The sequence below is a fragment of the Phyllostomus hastatus genome, unplaced genomic scaffold (genome assembly GCF_019186645.2).
Source record: "Phyllostomus hastatus isolate PE091 unplaced genomic scaffold, TTU_PhHast_1.1 phas_contig_148, whole genome shotgun sequence".
In the NCBI taxonomy this organism is placed as follows: Eukaryota; Metazoa; Chordata; class Mammalia; order Chiroptera; family Phyllostomidae; genus Phyllostomus; species Phyllostomus hastatus.
In genome coordinates this window covers 23,470,552-23,488,058 of record NW_025333607.1, presented here as the reverse complement: position 1 = coordinate 23,488,058, position 17,507 = coordinate 23,470,552, and the positions used below count along the sequence as shown (strand labels likewise).

General features: G+C 71.7%; 1 protein-coding gene across 3 annotated transcripts in view; it reads right to left on the bottom strand.

Annotated features, from left to right (window-relative positions):
* The window catches only part of LGR6 (leucine rich repeat containing G protein-coupled receptor 6), a 65,265-nt gene extending 48,461 nt beyond the window's left edge, over window positions 1-16,804 (bottom strand). For all 3 annotated transcript variants that reach the window (XM_045860868.1, XM_045860858.1, XM_045860848.1), the window contains exon 1: window positions 16,378-16,804. In XM_045860868.1, the coding sequence (XP_045716824.1) occupies window positions 16,378-16,580 (203 nt within the window). In that variant the 5' untranslated portion in view covers window positions 16,581-16,804. The remainder of the gene's footprint in view (window positions 1-16,377) is intronic.
* Between the last annotated feature and the right edge of the window lie 703 nt (window positions 16,805-17,507).

The following is a 17,507-nucleotide window of genomic DNA, read 5'->3' as shown; positions in this document are numbered from 1 at the left end:
GCCCCTGCACCCCCCAGGAGCAGCGGCCTCATTGTTCTCCCCTGGGGGTGGGGCCCTGCCCGGCCCACCCCCACATCCTGTCCCGAGACAATGCAGCCCAGCCAGGGCTCCGCGGAAGAGGGTGGGTTTCGGAGGGGCGGGGGCGCAGGGCGGGGCGCGGAGCCCCACGCAGCCTGGCCCTGTCACAGAAGGCGAAGGGGCGAGGCTGGTGCCAAGGGGGGCGGTGCGGAGGGGCGGTCGGAGGCTTCCCCGGGGGGCCTCCGAGGTGATGGGGGGTGCCTGGGGAGGAGGCTAAGGGCCCCACTGGCCCTGCTGTGGGGGGGCCTGCTGTGGGGGGCCGCGCCGGGGCAGGCTCAGGGGGGTGTCCTGCGGAGGTGGAGGGTCTGCGCTGGAAGGGGGGTGTCCCTGTGCGGCAGCGACCGCGGCTCGGACCTGCCGGCCCGGCCCGGAGCCGGAGCAAGAGGGCGCCCTGACCCCTGGGCGCCCTGACCCCTGGGCGCCCTGACCCCGGGGCTGTGCAGACGGGGCGTGTTTGTCAGGGGCCGCGTGTGGGGACACCCGAGCTCTCGGGTGCACTTGTGCTGTGGGGGCGGGGCGTGTGCGTGTCACGCCACACACGAGTGCATCTGCGCACGTGCGTGTGAGAGCGCCGGCCGGGTGGAGGCCGCGACCTCCCTCGAAGCGTCTGCGCGTCACTGGGAGACTGGTGTGGGCTGGGCGGGGTCTCGTCCGTGGGCCGGAAAGCCTAGGCTGCGCGACCTTCTCTTGGCCTCGGGTCCGCCCCCCCCACCCCCCCCCCCCCGTCCCGGGGAAGCAGTCCCGGTGGCTCGGCGACACCAGCCCCGGGCCCCACGTGTGGCTGAGCTGGAGCCGACACCGGGACACACGCCGGTCCACCACCGTCACCCTGCAGCCTCTCGGAGGCACACGCATGCACATACGTGTGTGCTCCCCCGTGTACACATGCACACACGGCTCCAGCCCTGCAGCCACACGAGGCCCTTGGTCCTCGGCTCAGACCTCTGCCGCTGCGTCTGGGTTCTTCCCCAGTTTCCGACGGCAGACGCCTCTCCACGGCCCGACCTGCGGTGCGAGGGTGGGCGGCTGCCCCGTCCAGCAGCCCCGGGTCCTCTGGGGGGCACGCAGCCCTGGGCGAGGGCCGGGCAGGGCTGGCGGGAGGCGGTGAGGCGAGCCGTGGCCCTGGGCGCGGGAAGTGGGGTTTCTGGCTGCGTGTCAGGAAAATGTTCTCGGAGTTTCGCCCTGTGAGGCGACCGGACCACCCAGGCGGCTGGGCGAGGCGGTGTCGCCATGGAGACCAGGAGCAGGTGTGCCGAGAGGGGGGGCCTGGGGGGCCGGGGGCAGGAACTGAGGGGTGGGGAAGGGGAGACCGTCCCCCACGGCGACCTGGCCCGCCACCAGGACCGCGGGGAGCTGTTCTGTGAGCCGCTCCTGTGGGTTCCAGGGCGGCTGTCCCCACCCGGCCGCAGCAGAGGCCCGGGACCCAGGCCCCCTGTGGGCTGCTCCGGGGGCCGACTCTGCAGCCAGCTGCAGGGCGGTCAGAGCGACCAAGAAGCCAGCCCCTGTCCCTGGCGTGGCTCTGCCCCAGGTCACCACGCCGCGAGGCCTGTCCCAGGCGGAGCTGGGCAGTGCCCTGAGTGCCCACACTGCCGGGTGCCCACTCCCTCGGGGACGGCGACGGAGCTCCCGCCACGTGCCACCCTGGTCACGCCCCCGACGCCTCCCAGCCTCCGTTTTCTGGCCTGTGACCCGGGGTGACAGCAGCACCTGCCTCAAAGGGTCGCGGCGGGAACCACCTGAGTTAACAGTGCACCCAACGGTGCTCAGGGGGATGCCTCAGGGTGCACTGGCCCACGGCAGCCCGCGTCAAAAGACCTGCGTGACCGCGACCTTCTTCAAGGAGAGGACTTACCCAGTGCCCGTTCGGTCAGACCCCACCCCCGACACCGTGAACACCCCACAGACGCAGTCCTGCCCTCGTGCCGCGGGGGAGGCGGCTCAGCGTCCCCAGGGAGCGGGGCACAGAGAGAGCCCAGCAGGGGCGAGGGGACGGGGCGGCCAGGAGGGGCGGGCGCCCGCCCCAGCCATTCCCAGACCTGAGCGCAGGTGGACGGCCCCGGAGAGACCCCACCTCACCCCGGGGAGGGAGCGTCCTTCCTGTGCGCACGCCCCCACCGCTGCAGGAGGCCTGGCGGCACCCGAGCTGAGGTTGCACCTCCCCCTGCGGTGCCCGTCCAGGCGGCCCCGAGTGGGAGGCACCTTCCTCTGGCCGCACGCCCTCAGGCTGCCCCAAGGAACCGGTCAGAGACGGGCACAGTCACCCGAGGGGTCGACCCCAGCAGGGGTCGGTCCCCCTGGACCGGGCCCTTCCTTCCCCACTGGCCCCCGCCTCTGGGCCCCGCCTGAGCAGAGCTGCCCACCCTGAGGTTCCAGACGGTCCGCTGGTGCCAGGTCCTCTCGGGCGGCTGCGGTTGCCCACGTCTCCGAGCAGGAGAGCCTGCCTCTGTCCCCACGCACACAGCAGCGCCAGGGGCTCTCCGGGGCTTTGCCCAGGGTGCCGTTTCTAACTCCCAATAGACACAGACACTTACTGGTTCCGGCGGGGGGGGGGAGAGCGGGAAACCCGGGTTGGCTGCCTCCTGCAGGCTCCCCAGCTGGGGATCGAACCCACAGCCCAGGCTCGAGCCCTGACCGGGAATCGAACCCACAGACCTTCGGTTCGCAGGCGGATGCCCCAGCCCCTGAGCCACACAGGTGGGGCCAGAGCTGCGCTTTACCTGAAGGAGCTGCCGCGCGACCTGGCCGCGGCCTGGCTCCCTCGTTTGTGACGAGAGTGTCCCGGCAGGCCTGGGGGGGCGGGTCATGGGGGGCAGCAAGCCAGACGCTGGAGGGGCGGGCAGGGCGGGCTGGCATCTGGACGGGGGTCCTTGGTGAGGGGACGGAAGGTCCCTCCAGTCACCGGGCACAGGTGAGGCCTGTGCAGGTCAGACCGAGCCAGAGGGGTGGGGGCAGGACACCGGGCGAGCCCAGAGCTCAGGGGCGGGGGGGGCACTCCTCAAAGCCGGGTGCGAGGGGAGAGAGGGAGGGGGATGCTCGTGGCCCTGGCCGGAAGACCCCCGGACTCGGGGACCGTCGCCCGTGGCGTGGCAGGTCCTCCCGTGTGTGCGATGCGGGCGCCCTGTCTGCGTGGGGCTGCGGCTCCAGCTGCCCCACCGGACGTGAGGCCCTTTGGAGGAGGGCTGCGACCTCCCCTCGGGTCAGGACGCACCTGAGCTCCCCGGGGAGGGGGACGGGGGCGCACAGGGCGGGCGGTGGAGCCCCTTCTGCGTGTGCGACCGCAGCTCCGTTTGTTCCGCCGAAGCCCCCGGCCCTGCAGCCTGTACTCGGCCAGACAGAGGGCCAGGGCGCGGGGCGGAGGCGGGGAAAGGCCCTCCCCGATGCCCCCACGCCCACGCCCCGGTGGGAGCTGTTCTCCCACGGCGGCCCGAGCCTGTCCTCCCCCCGCCCCGCCCCCGCACCCACAGAGCGCACACCCAGGAGCCCCCGTCACCCAGGAGCCCCCGTGCCACCCGCCACCCCTGGCAGCGCTCGGACGCTCGGTGCGAGGGCCCTCTTCACGGGACTGGGAGGCAGCGGGTGCGGGGGGCGCAGAGGGTCTTCAGGAGCTGCCTTGGGAGGGGGGTGCGGCAGACACAGAGCTAAAGGCTGCACCGACCCATTTCACAGATGGGCTCAGCCACATCGAGGTCCCACCCTGGCTGGTGTGGCTCAGCGGACTGAGCACCGGCCTGCAAAGCAAAGCGTCACGAGTTCCATTCCCAGTCAGGGCACAGGCCTGGGTTGTGGGCCAGGCCCCCAGTAGGGGGCGCATGAGGAGACCACACAGTGATGTGTCTCTTCCTCTCTCCCTCCCTCTCCCTCCTCACTAAAAATAAATAAAAATCTTTTTAAAACTTTTTAAAAAATCAAGGTCCCCCTGAGGCCCAAGCACCAGACGGCGCCCACCCACCGCTCGTCCCTCCGTCCCTCCCCCACGACCGAGATTTGCAGGGGGCAGAGCCCCGGCACCTCCTCAGTCTCTGTTCACCCCGTTTCGGGCCGGGGCGTGGAGCACCAGCTCCCACCAGCTGAAAGGGAAACGCGGGACACAGGGGCTGTGGCCCCATCCTCACGCGCCGAGAGGCAGAGACCCGCCGAACCCCAGGGGCGCACCTGAGCCCACAAGCGGCCCAGAGCCCAGCACCCGGGGCCACCAAGGACAGCTGCCCCAGCGCGGCTCCCTCCTGCAAGCCCCCCCAAGAGCACCACCCTCGTGCCCAGCTGGGCAGCCCCCCTGCGCAGCACCTCTGCTCCCCGCCCCACCCAGGCACCACAGCCCAGGCCCAGCACGCTCCTGGGGCCCCTCCCTCGTGCTGCCACCTCCATCCTCCCCTCTGGGTGGTGCCCCAACCACGGGCGCTGGTCCCAACCCCCCGCCTGTTTGCTCATGGGGCTGCAGGGAGACGAGGTCCCAGGTCTAGGGGTCTAGGATGACCTCCCCGCCCAGCAGGGAGCCCTGCCGCCCTCCAGTCTCGGCCCGTCCTGCTGCAGCTGGGCCAGGGCCTTTGGGCACTGCCGTGGGTCCTGGTCCGGGCGTCCATGGGCCAGCGTGCGGCCCGGCCCCAGCCCCAGCCCCAGCCCCAGCCCCAGCCCCAGCCCCGAGCAGCTGCCTTCGCTCCGGGCCTCAGCTTCTGCCCCCAGAAACTGTTACACACGTTCTTTGGGAGGGACCGGTCTCGAGGGCTACAGGGGGGCGCTAGTATGTGAGGGGGTCCCCGTGGTGCCCACCGGGGGCCCCTCCCCTGCCGTCGCTCCGCCCCCAGGGCCCTGCCTCGGGGTCCCACAGGGTGGGGGTGTCTCGGGGAGGGCGTCTGGGGTCAGCCCTGCCCTTGGAAGGTGCAGCTGCCGCTCCCGCTCCTCGGCGCCTCCCCTTGAATGCCACCTGCCCAGCCCTGATCTTCTGGGCCTTTGATCTTCTGGTGTCTGGCCCAGTCCCTTAGCCAGAGGCATGCTGTCTCCCTGGCCTCCTCCAAGGAAAGGCAAAGGTCTGGGCTCCCCGCCCCCAGCTCCTCCCCCCTCCCCCCGCCCTTCCTCCCCGGCTCTGTTTGTGTGGCACCCCCCAGCGTCTGGGGGAGAGAGGCCACGGGGAAGGACTGGCCCCTGGGCTGTCCCTGGGCACGGTGCCCTAGCCTGGAGGCTGCCGGGAAGGTGCCTGCGGCCGGAGCTCCTTGTCCCCGGTACCCTGTGCGCCCCGGCTGGCCGAGCTCCGTCCAGGGAGGGTGCGTCTGAGAGTGTGTGAGCGCCTGCCAAGGGGGGGAGGAGGAGACCCTGCCTGCCCCGAGGAAGCCGCCCTCTGAGGGCTGATTCAGACCCGCAGACACGGTGGGACAGAACCTCGAGTGTGGGGCTGGAGGGATCTCAAGTGCCTGAGGTGCACAGGCAGTCAGGGAGGGCTTCCTGGAGGAAGGGGGCCCGTGGTAGCCCAGAGGGACAGAGAGACCGTCAGAAAGGGGCCCGAGAGAGGGGTGCAGAGGGCGGGATGGAGCCGGGGTGCTCAGGATGACAGGAGGGGTGATGCCGTTGGCGGAATGGGCGTCCCCCCAAAAGGTGTGTCCTGTCCTAAACCCCAAACCTGCAACTCTGGCCTTGCTTGGGAAAAGGGTCTTTGCAGGTGTGATAAGAGCAGGTTCCAAAACGAGGAAAGCGTCTCGGTTATTCGGGTGGCCCCCAGGCCCAGTGACGAGGACTCTGACGGGAAACGTGCAGAGCGACCCACAGCGCAGGAGGCGGAGATGGGAGGGACGGGGGTGACGAGGCCACACGCCGGCAGGGGGCCTGGCCGCCGGCGGCGGAGGAGGGGGCCTGTGCAGAGCTCCCCACCCCTCCCGCACCGAGGCTCCGCCGTGGGCACCGCTGGGGGACGGCCTGGCCCCGGGCTTCTGGCCACCAAGGGTCAGAGAGTCCATCTCTGAGGCTTTCAGCCCCGGTTTGCCGTGGGCACTGCTGGGAACCGCGCGGTGACGGGCAGAGGTCTGATCCGTGTGGCCGCTCCTCCCACTCCAGCCCTGGCCAGCGACCTGGCCGCACCAGGAGAGGCGGCTCCCGGGTCTGGCGGGACCCAGGACTTCCAGTCCCGCGTCCATGACCGTCAGAAATGCACCAGGCGGCCACCAGACGGTCAGCCGCCAAGGCTCGGCCGTCTGCTTCGGGGCCCGGGTCTGGCTACACGAGTGTGCTCGGCCTCTGCGGCGGCGTCACGCCTGCACCGGCCACGGGCCCCCCTTCGGGACGTGTGTTCAACTAAAGTTCGAGGCTGGTCAGAAAAGCCGGGCGGGAGGGGGAAGGTCCTCTCTGCTCTCTGAGGACCGGGGCCAGCCGCCAGGGCCCCTGTGGACCACACTGCACGGAACCGAAACGGCTCGCTCACTGCCACGTGCCGCCTGCACCTCACTCACTGCTCTGTGTCTCTCGGTCTCGAGCACATAGTAGGTGCTTAACAAATGCCGGCTGCAGTCTGCCGGCTCGTCCAGAGGCCCTGGTGTCCTCAGACTGCCCTGCACCCTGCACGCCGTCACAGGGTTCCCGAGTGGTCAGCCCCTCCCCATGGTGCCCCACCCCCGAGCACATGCAGGCGGTCGCTCTCTCGCCTGCCAGCCTGGAACTCCCTCGACGCAGACCGCCGGTCTCCGTCCCCTCGGACCTACCTCGGGAGCCGGGCCAGCGCCAGGCCCAGGGGCCCCCGGAGCCGGCGTCCCCGGCGCTCTCCCCGCCCAGGCCCCGGACGGCCCCTACGTCCAAGCGCCTCCGCTTGTGGGAAGCTGGGTGGACATTTTCAAAAGGAGTGTTCTCCTTGGAAAAGTAAATAAAGAGCACGCACAGAGAAGGCAGAGCTCCTCGGGGGACGGGTTTACAAACAGACGTCTCGCTTTGAGGGAGCCCTGCCTGGCCGCGGGCGGGCGGGCTGGCAGCGGAGAGGCCCCCGGCGCGGCTCCCCCCTCGCCGCTGCCACAGCGGTCTGGGCCGGGGGCCACACCTCAGCCTGCCCTGGAGCCAGGTGAGTGCCAGCCAGCGCTGAAGGGGCCGCCCTCCGTCCCAGCGCGCCCCCACTCCCCCACCCCCGCAGGTGAGCGCCCGTGCCCCAGCCCGGGCCGCCCTGCTCCGCACGCCCGACCCTGGCCAGTCCTGCACTTCTTCGCTCGGGCCCCCACCCCAGTGAGCGCGCCCTGCCAGGCGCGTGGGCCCGCCCTGAGGACCCCGGGGAGCCCTGGCCTGGGGTCCTGCTGTCCTGGGGCTCCCAGCCTAGACGGGAGACAGAGGGCCAACGGGAGCTGGAACCCAGGTGAGCCCAGGGCCGAGGGGCACACGGCGGGCCACCCTCCTCAGGGTGGAAGCACCAAGGAAAGCTTCCTGGAGGAGGAGGCATCTCAGTCAGCCCTTGTGTTCTAAATCAGGCTGGGGCGTTCCTGGCTTCCTCTGAAGAGGCCCCCAAGGGGGCTGCTTTCTCTGACTCTTAAAGGCCTAGTTTGGGGGCAGGGAGCGGGGGGGCAGGGAGCGGGGGACAGGGAGGCCACTGCGGTGTGGGGAGTCCCGTGCACACACCCAGCCCCCAGGGCAGGCAGACGCTCCCAGACCCCTCGGGACCAGGCCCAGGCGGAAAGGGAAGTGGAGCAGGCAGGGGCAGCTGCCGGCTCGCTCCCCTCCGACCGCCACAGGGCGGAGCCTCAGGGTTGCCACGGCCTGACGGGCGGACCCAGGGAGGACAGACCCAGGGGGGGCCTCCCGGTGACCACGCTCCCGAAGGGCCAGACGCTGAAGTGCGTGGCGGGGTGCGGCAGGCCTTGGTCTGTGTGCGGGGGGGGGGGGCGTTGCCTGGGCCGGTGCTGCGGCAAGATTCAGGGGGCCCCACACCCAGCTCCTGAGCTCGCCCCACCCTCACCCCCAGCCCCGGAAGACCTGGGGGCTGTCCCCCGGCACCAGGCACGCCGGGGGCCTCAGGGCTGCCCGAGGTCGTCCTGAGCCCCAGCCCCAGCCCAGCAGGTCCCCAGGCCCCACAGCGTGATGCCTTTGCACCCTCATGCCGACCCAGACAGAGAGGCTAACAGTTCCTGGCAGGTGGAGGCCGGGCGGCGGGGGGGGCACCCCAGCTTCTGCGTTCGGAGCGGGGCCGCCAGCAGTGAGGCTGGCGGGGGCCGGCGTGGTGTCCGCTGGCGGGGGGCGCGTGGGCATTCCTCTTTCCGCTGGCTGCACACAGTTAATGGGGCCTTGTTCCGGCCGGACACCCGGCCGCGGAGGCGCCGGCGACAGCCTTGCCTGTCCCCGCCCGGGGCCGCCGGGCTTGCAGGGCGGAAATGCACGTCTCGGGGGACCCAGGCACCGCCCTCGTGAGGTCGCCCCGGGGCCTCCCTCGGGCCCCTTCTCCAGAGGCAGACCCTCGGCCTCTCTGTTCGCACAGGGTCATTTGTCTGCAGGAGACCCCGGGGTTGGGGACAGTCAGCCCACAGGACTCAGTGCCAGGGACGCCGGAGGACCCGTCCGGAGATACTCAGCCACCGGCGGCAGAGGCCGAATCCTGGCCTCAGTCTCCGGGCCCAGCCCGGCTGTGCATGGCCCCGAAGAGCCAGAATAGGCTGCCACATGTTTCAGACAAAACCGGAGAAGATCTACCACGGACACCCCCCCCCCGCTCCCCCCAGGACTCTGCCGCCCCCACCGCACCCCAGCCAGCCGCTCTGCAGGGGGCCGTTTCCGAGTCTGTGCCACCTCCCCCACCCCCAGGGGCTGCATCTGGGTCCCCAACACCAGCGCTCGCTCGGCACAGCTGGGCCTGCTGCTAAGGATACAGTCAACGATACATTCAACACTGGAGCGGGTACACGGATACACGAGCCCGAGCCCGGGCTCGCCCACGAGCGTTACTGTGTGTCAGGCACCCGAGAGAGAGATTGGGGGGGGAGAGAGGGAGGGCGTCCTTCTGTAGGTTGCCTCTCCCGCCCTCGCAGCAGCCCCCTCGGGCCCTTGTCGCCCGCCTGCTCCGCACGTGAGGGAACGGAGGCACCGAAGAGTGAGTCCGCCCGGCGGCACACCGGCATCTAACACCGTTCTGCGTGTGACTGTAACTGGAAAAAATTAAAAAGTCTGCCCTTCCCCACGGTGAGCAGAAGGCGGGGCCCAGTGCGCCCCGGACGGGGCAGCCCAGTGCCCACGGGCCCCCCGAGCCCCCCAAACGCAGGATACGGACACGCCCCGCCCACCCACAGTCAGGAAGTGCCCCCAGAGGCCTCGTCCCCACCGAGGCCACCCTCAGGCCGAGGGGCGCCCGGCCCAGCTGCCCAGTCTCCTGCCCAGCGGTGGGGGCGCCCTGGGCGCCTGGGTCGGCGGCTGCTGCCTCCGTCCTGCGGGCTCTGAGAAGGCAGTGGCCCTCCCCCCACTGCCCGCACCCGTCGGGGCTCTGACACGGAGGGACCACAGGGCAACCCCGAGGAAGCGCCTCACTGGACAGTGTGGCCCGTGGACGGGAGGCCGGAGAAGAGATGGCCACTCTCGCTGAAACACACGAGGCTCAGGGAGGGGGAGGACGGGCCCGGCTCGGACCGGAAATGGGCCCTCGTTCAGGCAGTTCCTGAGCACTTCGAGACGACGGCGGCAGAGCAATGACCCCGGGACCCTTCTCAGCCCGGGGACCCCAGGCAGCCCCGTCTCTGGGGCGGCCCGGCTCACGAGAGGAGCGGGCACCGCGGGGCAGAGCTGGGGTGCGGGCCGCCCGCGGCAAGCTGGCCGCCGTCCGGGTTCCTGCTGCCCAGTGAGCGAGGCTGGACCCAGGCCTCGTCCCAGTTCCTCTCTCGGCCTCTGTCCCAGACGAGAGCCCCCCCCTTCCTCGTCTCCCCCGGCCTCCCGGCCGGCTCTGCCGCCACAAAGGCAGGGACTGGCTCACAGCCCTTCCTGCCTCCCCGCCTGCATCCCCGGGCACCTGATCCCCGCCCCACCCCGCTCGGGCACCCCACCCCACTCGGGCACCCCACCCCACCGGGGCGCCCCAGGTCTGGAGTTGGGGAGGCGCCCTTGCACCTGGTGGGGCCCTGCCGGGAGCAGGCGGAGAACGGCCCCAGGTGCGTGCGCGTGGGTGAGCGCGGGTGGGAGGGGCGTGAGGAGCCCCCGGGCGCGCAGGCCCTGACCCTTCAGGAGGCTCCCAGTCTGCAGGGGCCAGCGTGGCCCCTGCCCTTGAGGGGCCCCGGGTCTGGGGGCAGAGCCGGGTCAGAGGGACAGGCAGGGGCGTGCCGTGCTAACTGGCAGGCGGAGGGCTTTGCGGGGTGACCCCCTAAACTCTCCCAAGAGGACCAGGATTAACTTGTCCACTTCAACAGGGAGAAAGGATGGTCCCCACGGAGCACACGGGCTCCCAGGGCCCGGCCTGTGGCTGCCCCTCACCCCACGGCCATCTCGGGGTCCGAATCAGCTGGGCGGCGGCTCCTGCCTTGTGCCCGGACCCCCTTGCCGCACCTGCCCCTGGAGCAGCCCCCCAGAGGGACCGCAGAGGCCAGAGCTGGCAGACGGGAGGGGGGCAGGGAAAACCACCGGCTCCTGCCCACCTAGACAGGCAAGGAGGAACCGGCTTTGAGTGGCTGTCCCATCTGGAGATTAACAGCCTGGAGTGTGGCCCACCACCCCGGAGCTCGGGACCCCCAGAGCTGAGCCCCCGAGAGGCAGCGCAGTCTGCTGGTCGCGGCTGGTGGCCTGGGGCCGGCTGCTTCGCCCCTGAAGGCCTCGGTCTCCTGCTCTGCACGGTGGGGACGACCCCGGCACCGCCCTCCCAGGGTGGACGGGAGACGAAGCCGCCGTGGGCTCGCGGGAAGAAGTCTCGGGGCTGCAGGCGCCCGTCCCTGCGGCCGGGCCCAGCCCCCACCTGCCCGCCGGCTGCCAGCCACCGTGCCTGCTCTGGCGCGGCTCCGGGGGGGCACGCTGCCAGCCCCGGCGCTGCCCCGCCAGGTCCCTCTTCTGCTTCCAAAATAACTCTCCGCTCGCTGCCCACGTCTGGCGTCCTGGGTGTTTGCCTCCTCCCGAGGCCAGTCTCCACGTCTGAAGGGCAGAGAGGCCTGGATGGCCGTGAGAAACCCTTTCTTACCGAGAGAGCGGTCAGCACCCAGGGGTCCCCCCACTCCAACAGCCCCTGCGTCAGAACCAATGACAGTTTGGCTAGAAGAGTTGTCACACCCCGCACGGTAGGGGGAGCTGGACCTTCCCCCGCACCCCGCCTATCCCTGGGCCTTCCCAGGTGTCCCAGCCCCCACAGGGCCCCCTGCCCTTGGCCCCGCTCCCAGCCCATCGGGGATGAGCTCCGAGGGGACCCTCACTGGTCCCCTTGGGGACCCCATCCCGGGGCAGGCACGGACCCCAAACGCAGGCACCTGGCTGCGTGGCCTCTCCTGGGGCCACCGGAGGAGACTCCGGTGCCACAGAACCAGGGATCCTGCCTCTGGGGACGCCCCGGACAGAAGGGACCGGACGCCCAGACTCGTCCTCTCTGAAGCAGCTCCAGCACCAGGGGCCAGGCCGGCGGGGCGAGGAGGGGCCCGTCCTGCATCCTGGGCCGGGCGCCCGCAGACCCCCTCGGGAGAGGCCCTCTCCCCCCGAGGTCAGTGGGGCGGCTTCAGGAGCAGCGACGGAGGGCGGGGGGCGGGCGGACGCCCCAAGGAAGCCCAGGAAGAGGGCCTGGCAGCCGGAGCCCGCCGGTCAGGGCCGGCCCTGTGGCTCGTTGGCAGTGCAGGTGTGGGGGGGACGATACCAGTCGTCGGCACCCGAGAGCGGGGCCAGGGCAGGGGGGCCAGGTGGACGGCCCGGCTCCGCTGTGTGGCCGCGTCCGCCCCTCCCCTATGCCCCCCAGTACCCGCGTCATGGTTCCCACTCCCAGGCGAAGGAAGGAGGCCTGGGCGGGTGAAAGGACGACCCCAAAGGCGCACAGCTCCTGCGCCTGGGGCCAGGACGGGGGCCTCCCCGCCGGCAGCGCCTGGCGGGCACCGGTCCAGATGGGGGTGGGGGTGGGGGGGCTCAGCGTGCGCGGGGCCGTCGGGGTTGAGCGCCCAGGGACCGGGCGGGCGGGCGGCCGGGCCAGGTGCCCGCTCCGCCCCGGGCATGGCTTTCTTCTCCCCGCCAGCCGCCCCGCCCGGCCGCGCCCCGCGCCCGCCCTGCCAGAGTGCGAGGCTTCCCTTTTCTCTGGCCCACGGCTGTTTCCTGCCGTTCCTTTGAACTGGGGTGCGGGCCCCGCCCCCACTCTCCCTCCACCAGCCGCCCCCCAGGCTGCCCTCTGAGGGGGGCGCACAGGCCCCAGAGGATGTGCTCCTGGAACTGGCCCTTCCCTCCCTGCCTCCCTCCCGCCGCCCGGTCTGGGTGCCGCCCCAGCGGCTCCCTTCCCGGGGGCTTCCTGTCCCCTGCCCGGCCAGGCTCCGAGGGGGCCGCTCCCCACCTCTCCCACACTCGCGTCCCCCGCCCCCCCACAGCTGCGGGCGGGCGCTGAGGTCCAGGAGAGTTTGGGAGCCGAGCAACCAACACGGGGAACAGGAGCTGGGCTCACAGACCCCCAGTAGGGGGTGGGGGCGCTGCAGCTCAGGCGTCAGGAATGGGGGCAGCCTCAGCGGTGAAAATGGACACCTGCACATCGACCCCTGGACACACCCCGCTCCCCAGGTTCCTCTGCTCCTTCACAGGACAGGCTCAGCGGGGCCGTCTGGGCGAGGGGTGCAGGCCAGGGTCCGCTGCCCCCTGCTGCCCACCCCCACACCAGCCAGGACAAAACCGAAGCTGCTCTGTGGTCCCGAAGGAGCCCCTCGGTCTCCCTGACCCCCTCGCCCCCACAGCCCAGCCCCACGCCCTTCACAGAACAGGGCTCCTCCAGGAAGCCCGCCGGGACTGACGCCCCGGGCCTCGGCCACCTCGATAGGGACACTGACCGAGCTCGCCCCAACACTGACCAGACCCTCTGCCCAGCCCTTCACTCCCCTCCCTTGGCGACCCACACAGCCCAGCTCCTTGTACAAACCGGGAAACTGAGTCCCAGGGGGCAGTTACCTAGCCAGGGGCGCACAGCTCTGCTGTGGCCGGGCCCCCTGCCTCCGTCTCGCCGGTCCCGGCACCCCGGGCAGGGTTGACATCAGGCCTTCTTGGAGCAGGTCGTGAGCAGCCTGCCGGGCGCTGGAGTGGCGCCCACCTCTGCCCCGCGCCTGACGGGCAGGGGGCTGGGGGTCACAGCGAGTGGACGTCTCAGGTCTCGTCCAACCGGCGCCCAAGACGCGGCCTGTCTCACACCATCCGCCTCCCGACACTGGTCGACGTGGGGCCGGGGGGACCCGACTCGACCGTCCGGCCCGAGGACAGCCCTGCGTGCTTGTCTCTGTGCCCCTGTCCCTCCCCGTGCGGACGCGGGTGGGACGCGGGGAGGGGCCTTGTCACCATCAGACGGGCGAGCCCCAGGGCCGGGGCTCCCTGTCCCCCAGGGGCCCCAGACGGGCCCCCCCCCCAGGGAGGGCGGCCCAGCAGCCCCACGGAGACGCCCTTCCGGCAGGAGGGCTGACCCGAGAGAGCCCCGTGCCCGGCGGTGCGTCTCTGCGGCCCGTCCTCCCGCCCCCACCCAGCAGGGAGCCAGGCTGCCACCTCTCTGGACCGGAGGTCGGGGCAAAGGCCGGCCGCTGGACCCAAAGAGACGTCCTGCCCGGAACCAAGGTGGGTGAGGCTGAGGTCGGCGCCCCGCGAGAGGAGCTGGAGACGCGGAGGGGTGCCAAGGACCCACGGGGGACTTCTGGGGCCCCAGGTCCTCGGTGCCCCGCGGCACCGTCCATGGCTCCTCGAGGGGTCTCCCCCTCACCTGCCACTTCCTGCGATCCAGCCCATCAGTCCCACCTTTCACCTCCTTGACCCGAGTGCCCACTCCCTCCCTCCCCATCCCCAGTGTTCACCAGCCGGTTGGACCCCCACCCCCAGGACAGCCCAGCCTTGGCCCAGACCAGGGCCTGGCAGCCCACCCCTCTCTCCCTCCAACTGGGGCCTGTTCCCTGGAGGGCCGCCCCCGCCCTGGGCTCAGGGTCCCTCCCTCGGGTGGACCCCAGGAGCTCCCTTCTCCGGCGTGGGACACCCCGCAGGAGGCCTGGCGGTGGCGGCCACTGCTCGAGAGTCACCCTGACTGACGTGACCTCCCGTAACGCCCCGAGCACCCGCTTCCCTCCGTGGACCGGGCGAGCGGCTGAGGCGCCCAGGGGTTCGGTGACTCCCAGTGGGTGGCAGAGCTGGGAGGGACCAGGGTGCGGGTGGCCCACACGGCCGGGCACTGTGGTCGCACCGTTAAACGTGAACCTGCATGACACTCGGCGGGTGCTGCTGGCCTGCCTGGTGCGGGGCCCGAGCGGGCACCTCCGACACTCCCACAGCCCGACCTCACTGAGCGCGGGAAGGGCCCCGGGACCTCCCCGGCCGGGCTCTTCTCGGGGGACCCCTCTGCCACGCCCCGTCCCCGCCTGTCCCTGGGCTGCTCTCCCAGGGGCAGAGAGAGAAGGCCCCTCCTCCGAGCCCTGCTCCGGCCGGCCGGCCGGCTGCCCAGACACCCCTGCATCCACCTCGCAGAGGGGACCCCTCCACAGCCCACGGCAGGGGACCGGCGCTCTCCCGCCGCCCCTCCCCCCGCATCCCAGAGCCCACGGCAGCATCCCCCCATGGCCACCGTCTGTCCCTCTCCCACCCCCAGAAGCACAGGCCGTGTGCTGAGACCGAGGGGCCTTCCCCAAGCCCCAGGGAGGCTGGAGACCGGCTCGGTGGAGGATCCCACCTCCAGAGACCCCGGTGCGGCCTTCAGGGCCCCGGGGGGTCGGGGGGATGAGAACGAGCAAGATCTCTCCTCTTCTACCAGCTTGGGCCACGGGGCCCTCGGACCCCCAGGACGGCCATGCACCTCCCTGCCCCAAGCTCTTCCTGGAAAAAGATGGTCCAGGAAGGCAGGTGCCGGAGGGGACGGACCCCTCTGCCTGGAAGGTGTCCCCCGGCCCCCTCAACTCAGGAAAGGGGTCTTCGGCCCCCACGCCGGTTCCCAAACTCTCCAGCCACAGGACCGCTGTCACACGCCCCGGCACGTAACGTGGGCGCAGGTGGGGCTGCCCTGGGGGGCGGAGCCGGCCTCTGCCGGCTGCGTGGGTTCCCCCACCTCCCGGGCTTGGCCCACCGCGCACCCTGCCTTCAGCGCCAGGACCAGAAGGGCTCTCCTCCCACTCCCGCCCCCGGCCCCCACCTTGCGCCCAGAGAGGGCCCCCCAGCTCCAGGCCGAGAGGCCGGGAGGACAGTCCCGGCAAGGACTGCCCTTCAGGGCCCTCCACGCCCACCCAGGACGTGCCCGTGCCGAGCGCCTTGGTTCCGTCTGGTGCAGCAGACACGTGGGGCTCTCGTGCAAACCTCCCCAGCCCCCCTCCCTCACAGCGCCCAGGTCCCGCAGCCCCGAAGCCAGAAAGCTGCAGGGGGTGGGGGCAGGGACGCCGCCCTGGCCTGGTGGCCCTAGCCTCCCACCTGCCCGGTCCGAGGAGAAAGGGTGAAGGAGCCGGTCCTGGGGACAGCTGCCCCAGCAGGGCCCCTTCTCCAGGCGTCTCACCCCAACCCGGACTCTGGAAACGGTTCTCTGGTTTCCAGCCTCCAGCCTGCCCGCAACAAACCGGCGTCCCCACCAGCACCTCCCATGGCACCGCTTCAGGGAGGCCCCCAGGGCAGCCAGGAGGCCTCCGCGGAGGGACAGGGTGCTGGCAGGTCCCCTCCGGAGCGGGCGGGAGCGGGTCGGGCCCCTCTGCCAGCTGCAGGGACACTCCACCAGGGCCGCCCAGCCTGCGCCATGTCAGCCCAGCTGTCCTGGACACTCAGAGGACCGACCCTCCTCCCCGCCGGGACCCCCCTCCGCTGTCCTGCTCCAGCGCACAGCGTCACCTTTACGCACCCTCCGGGGCACTCTCGGAGGACAAGGGCCACACGGCCCAGTCCCTCCAGCTCTGAGAGCTGCGGGGGATGGGGGGGGCACCCCTGCAGCCTGGGCTCCCTCAGTGAGCTCACAAGTCGGGGGTGGGGTCCGGGGCGAGGGGGGGACTGGGAGACGGGGAAGAGAAGCCCAGCGCTCAGCTTGCCTGAAGTTCAGTCTGCCTCCCCCCCCAACAAATCCCCACCCCGGCTCCGGGGGGCAGTGCACTGGAAGGGGAGAGCCCTCGCCAAGGACCATGTGCAGGGCACCCACCTGGCAGGTGCCCCAGAATGGGGCACGGCAGGCACAGGAGGGAGCCGCAGGGGCGCGCGCGCGCGGCGGGTACTCACAGGTAAGCCGTCAGGGGGGCCAGGTCCCGGGGCACGGCGGAGAGCCCGAGCTCCGAGCAGTCGGCCGACAGCATGACGCCGTCCTCCTGGCAGTGGCAGGGGGCCGGGCAGGCGGCCGGCGCCGGGCCGGGCTGGGGGGCGCACGGGGAGGCGCAGAGCGCGGCGCACAGCCACAGCGCGCGCAGCCCGGGCGCGCAGGGCATCGCGGCGGCGGGGCCGGGCACCTGGCGGCGGGCGGCTGCGGGCGCACTGTGTGCGCGGCCAGGCGGGCTCTGCTCCTGGCGGCGGCAGCGGCGGCGCGGGACGGTGCAGTCAGCGCTGCGCAGGCATTGGCGAGCGCGTTACTCCTTTTCACAGGCTGGGCTTGGCGAGGGAGGGAGACACGGCGGAGGAGGAGTCAAGGAAACTTGTCGCGCCCGACTCGCCCCTTCCCTCCTTCCTCTGAGCTGGCAGCGCTTCCACCCGGGGAAGAAAACCCAGCGGAGAAACCGCGGGACGGCGAGCTGCGCGGGCCGTCCGGCCCCAGGGCCTGGGCGCCGACCCTCCGGCTGCAGGGACAGCCACGGAACGCAGGGGGCGGAGGGTGGGGTGGGGCGCGGCGCTCGGGAAGTAACCTCGAGCGCCCTCAGGCCCCCAAGCCCTCCACCCCCGCAGGAGGAAACGGAGACTCCGGGGGGGGGGGGGCGGTTTGGTCAAGGTCACTCCAAAGATGGGCGACAGCCCGCGACCTGGCTGTTCTCCCTCTGCCGCCTAGGGGAGGGAAGTGCGGGGTCGTCCCTCCCCCAGGGCTCCCCTGCCGGCTGGGATGGGGCGGTGGGCAAAGGACCCAGGAAATGGGCGCGCATTTCCACCCAATGAGCGTGCTTTGCGTGCGGCGCAGCCCGGGACCCCCCGGATCCTGCTCTCAAGACCCCGCAGAAGGCGAGGCTGAGCCCGCGAGGCAGCGGGTGGGCGCCACCTGGTGGCCAGAGCGGCAGCTGCGGCTCAGCCACTCTGAGGCGGGAACCCAGGGGCCTGGGCTCTCGGCTTGGAACCGACCCTTTGCTGAGCCAAGGCCCGGGGCAGGGTCGGAGCCGGCTCGGGTCTCGCACCTTTGCCCTGCCTCCCCGGGGTGCGGCCGCAGTGCACCC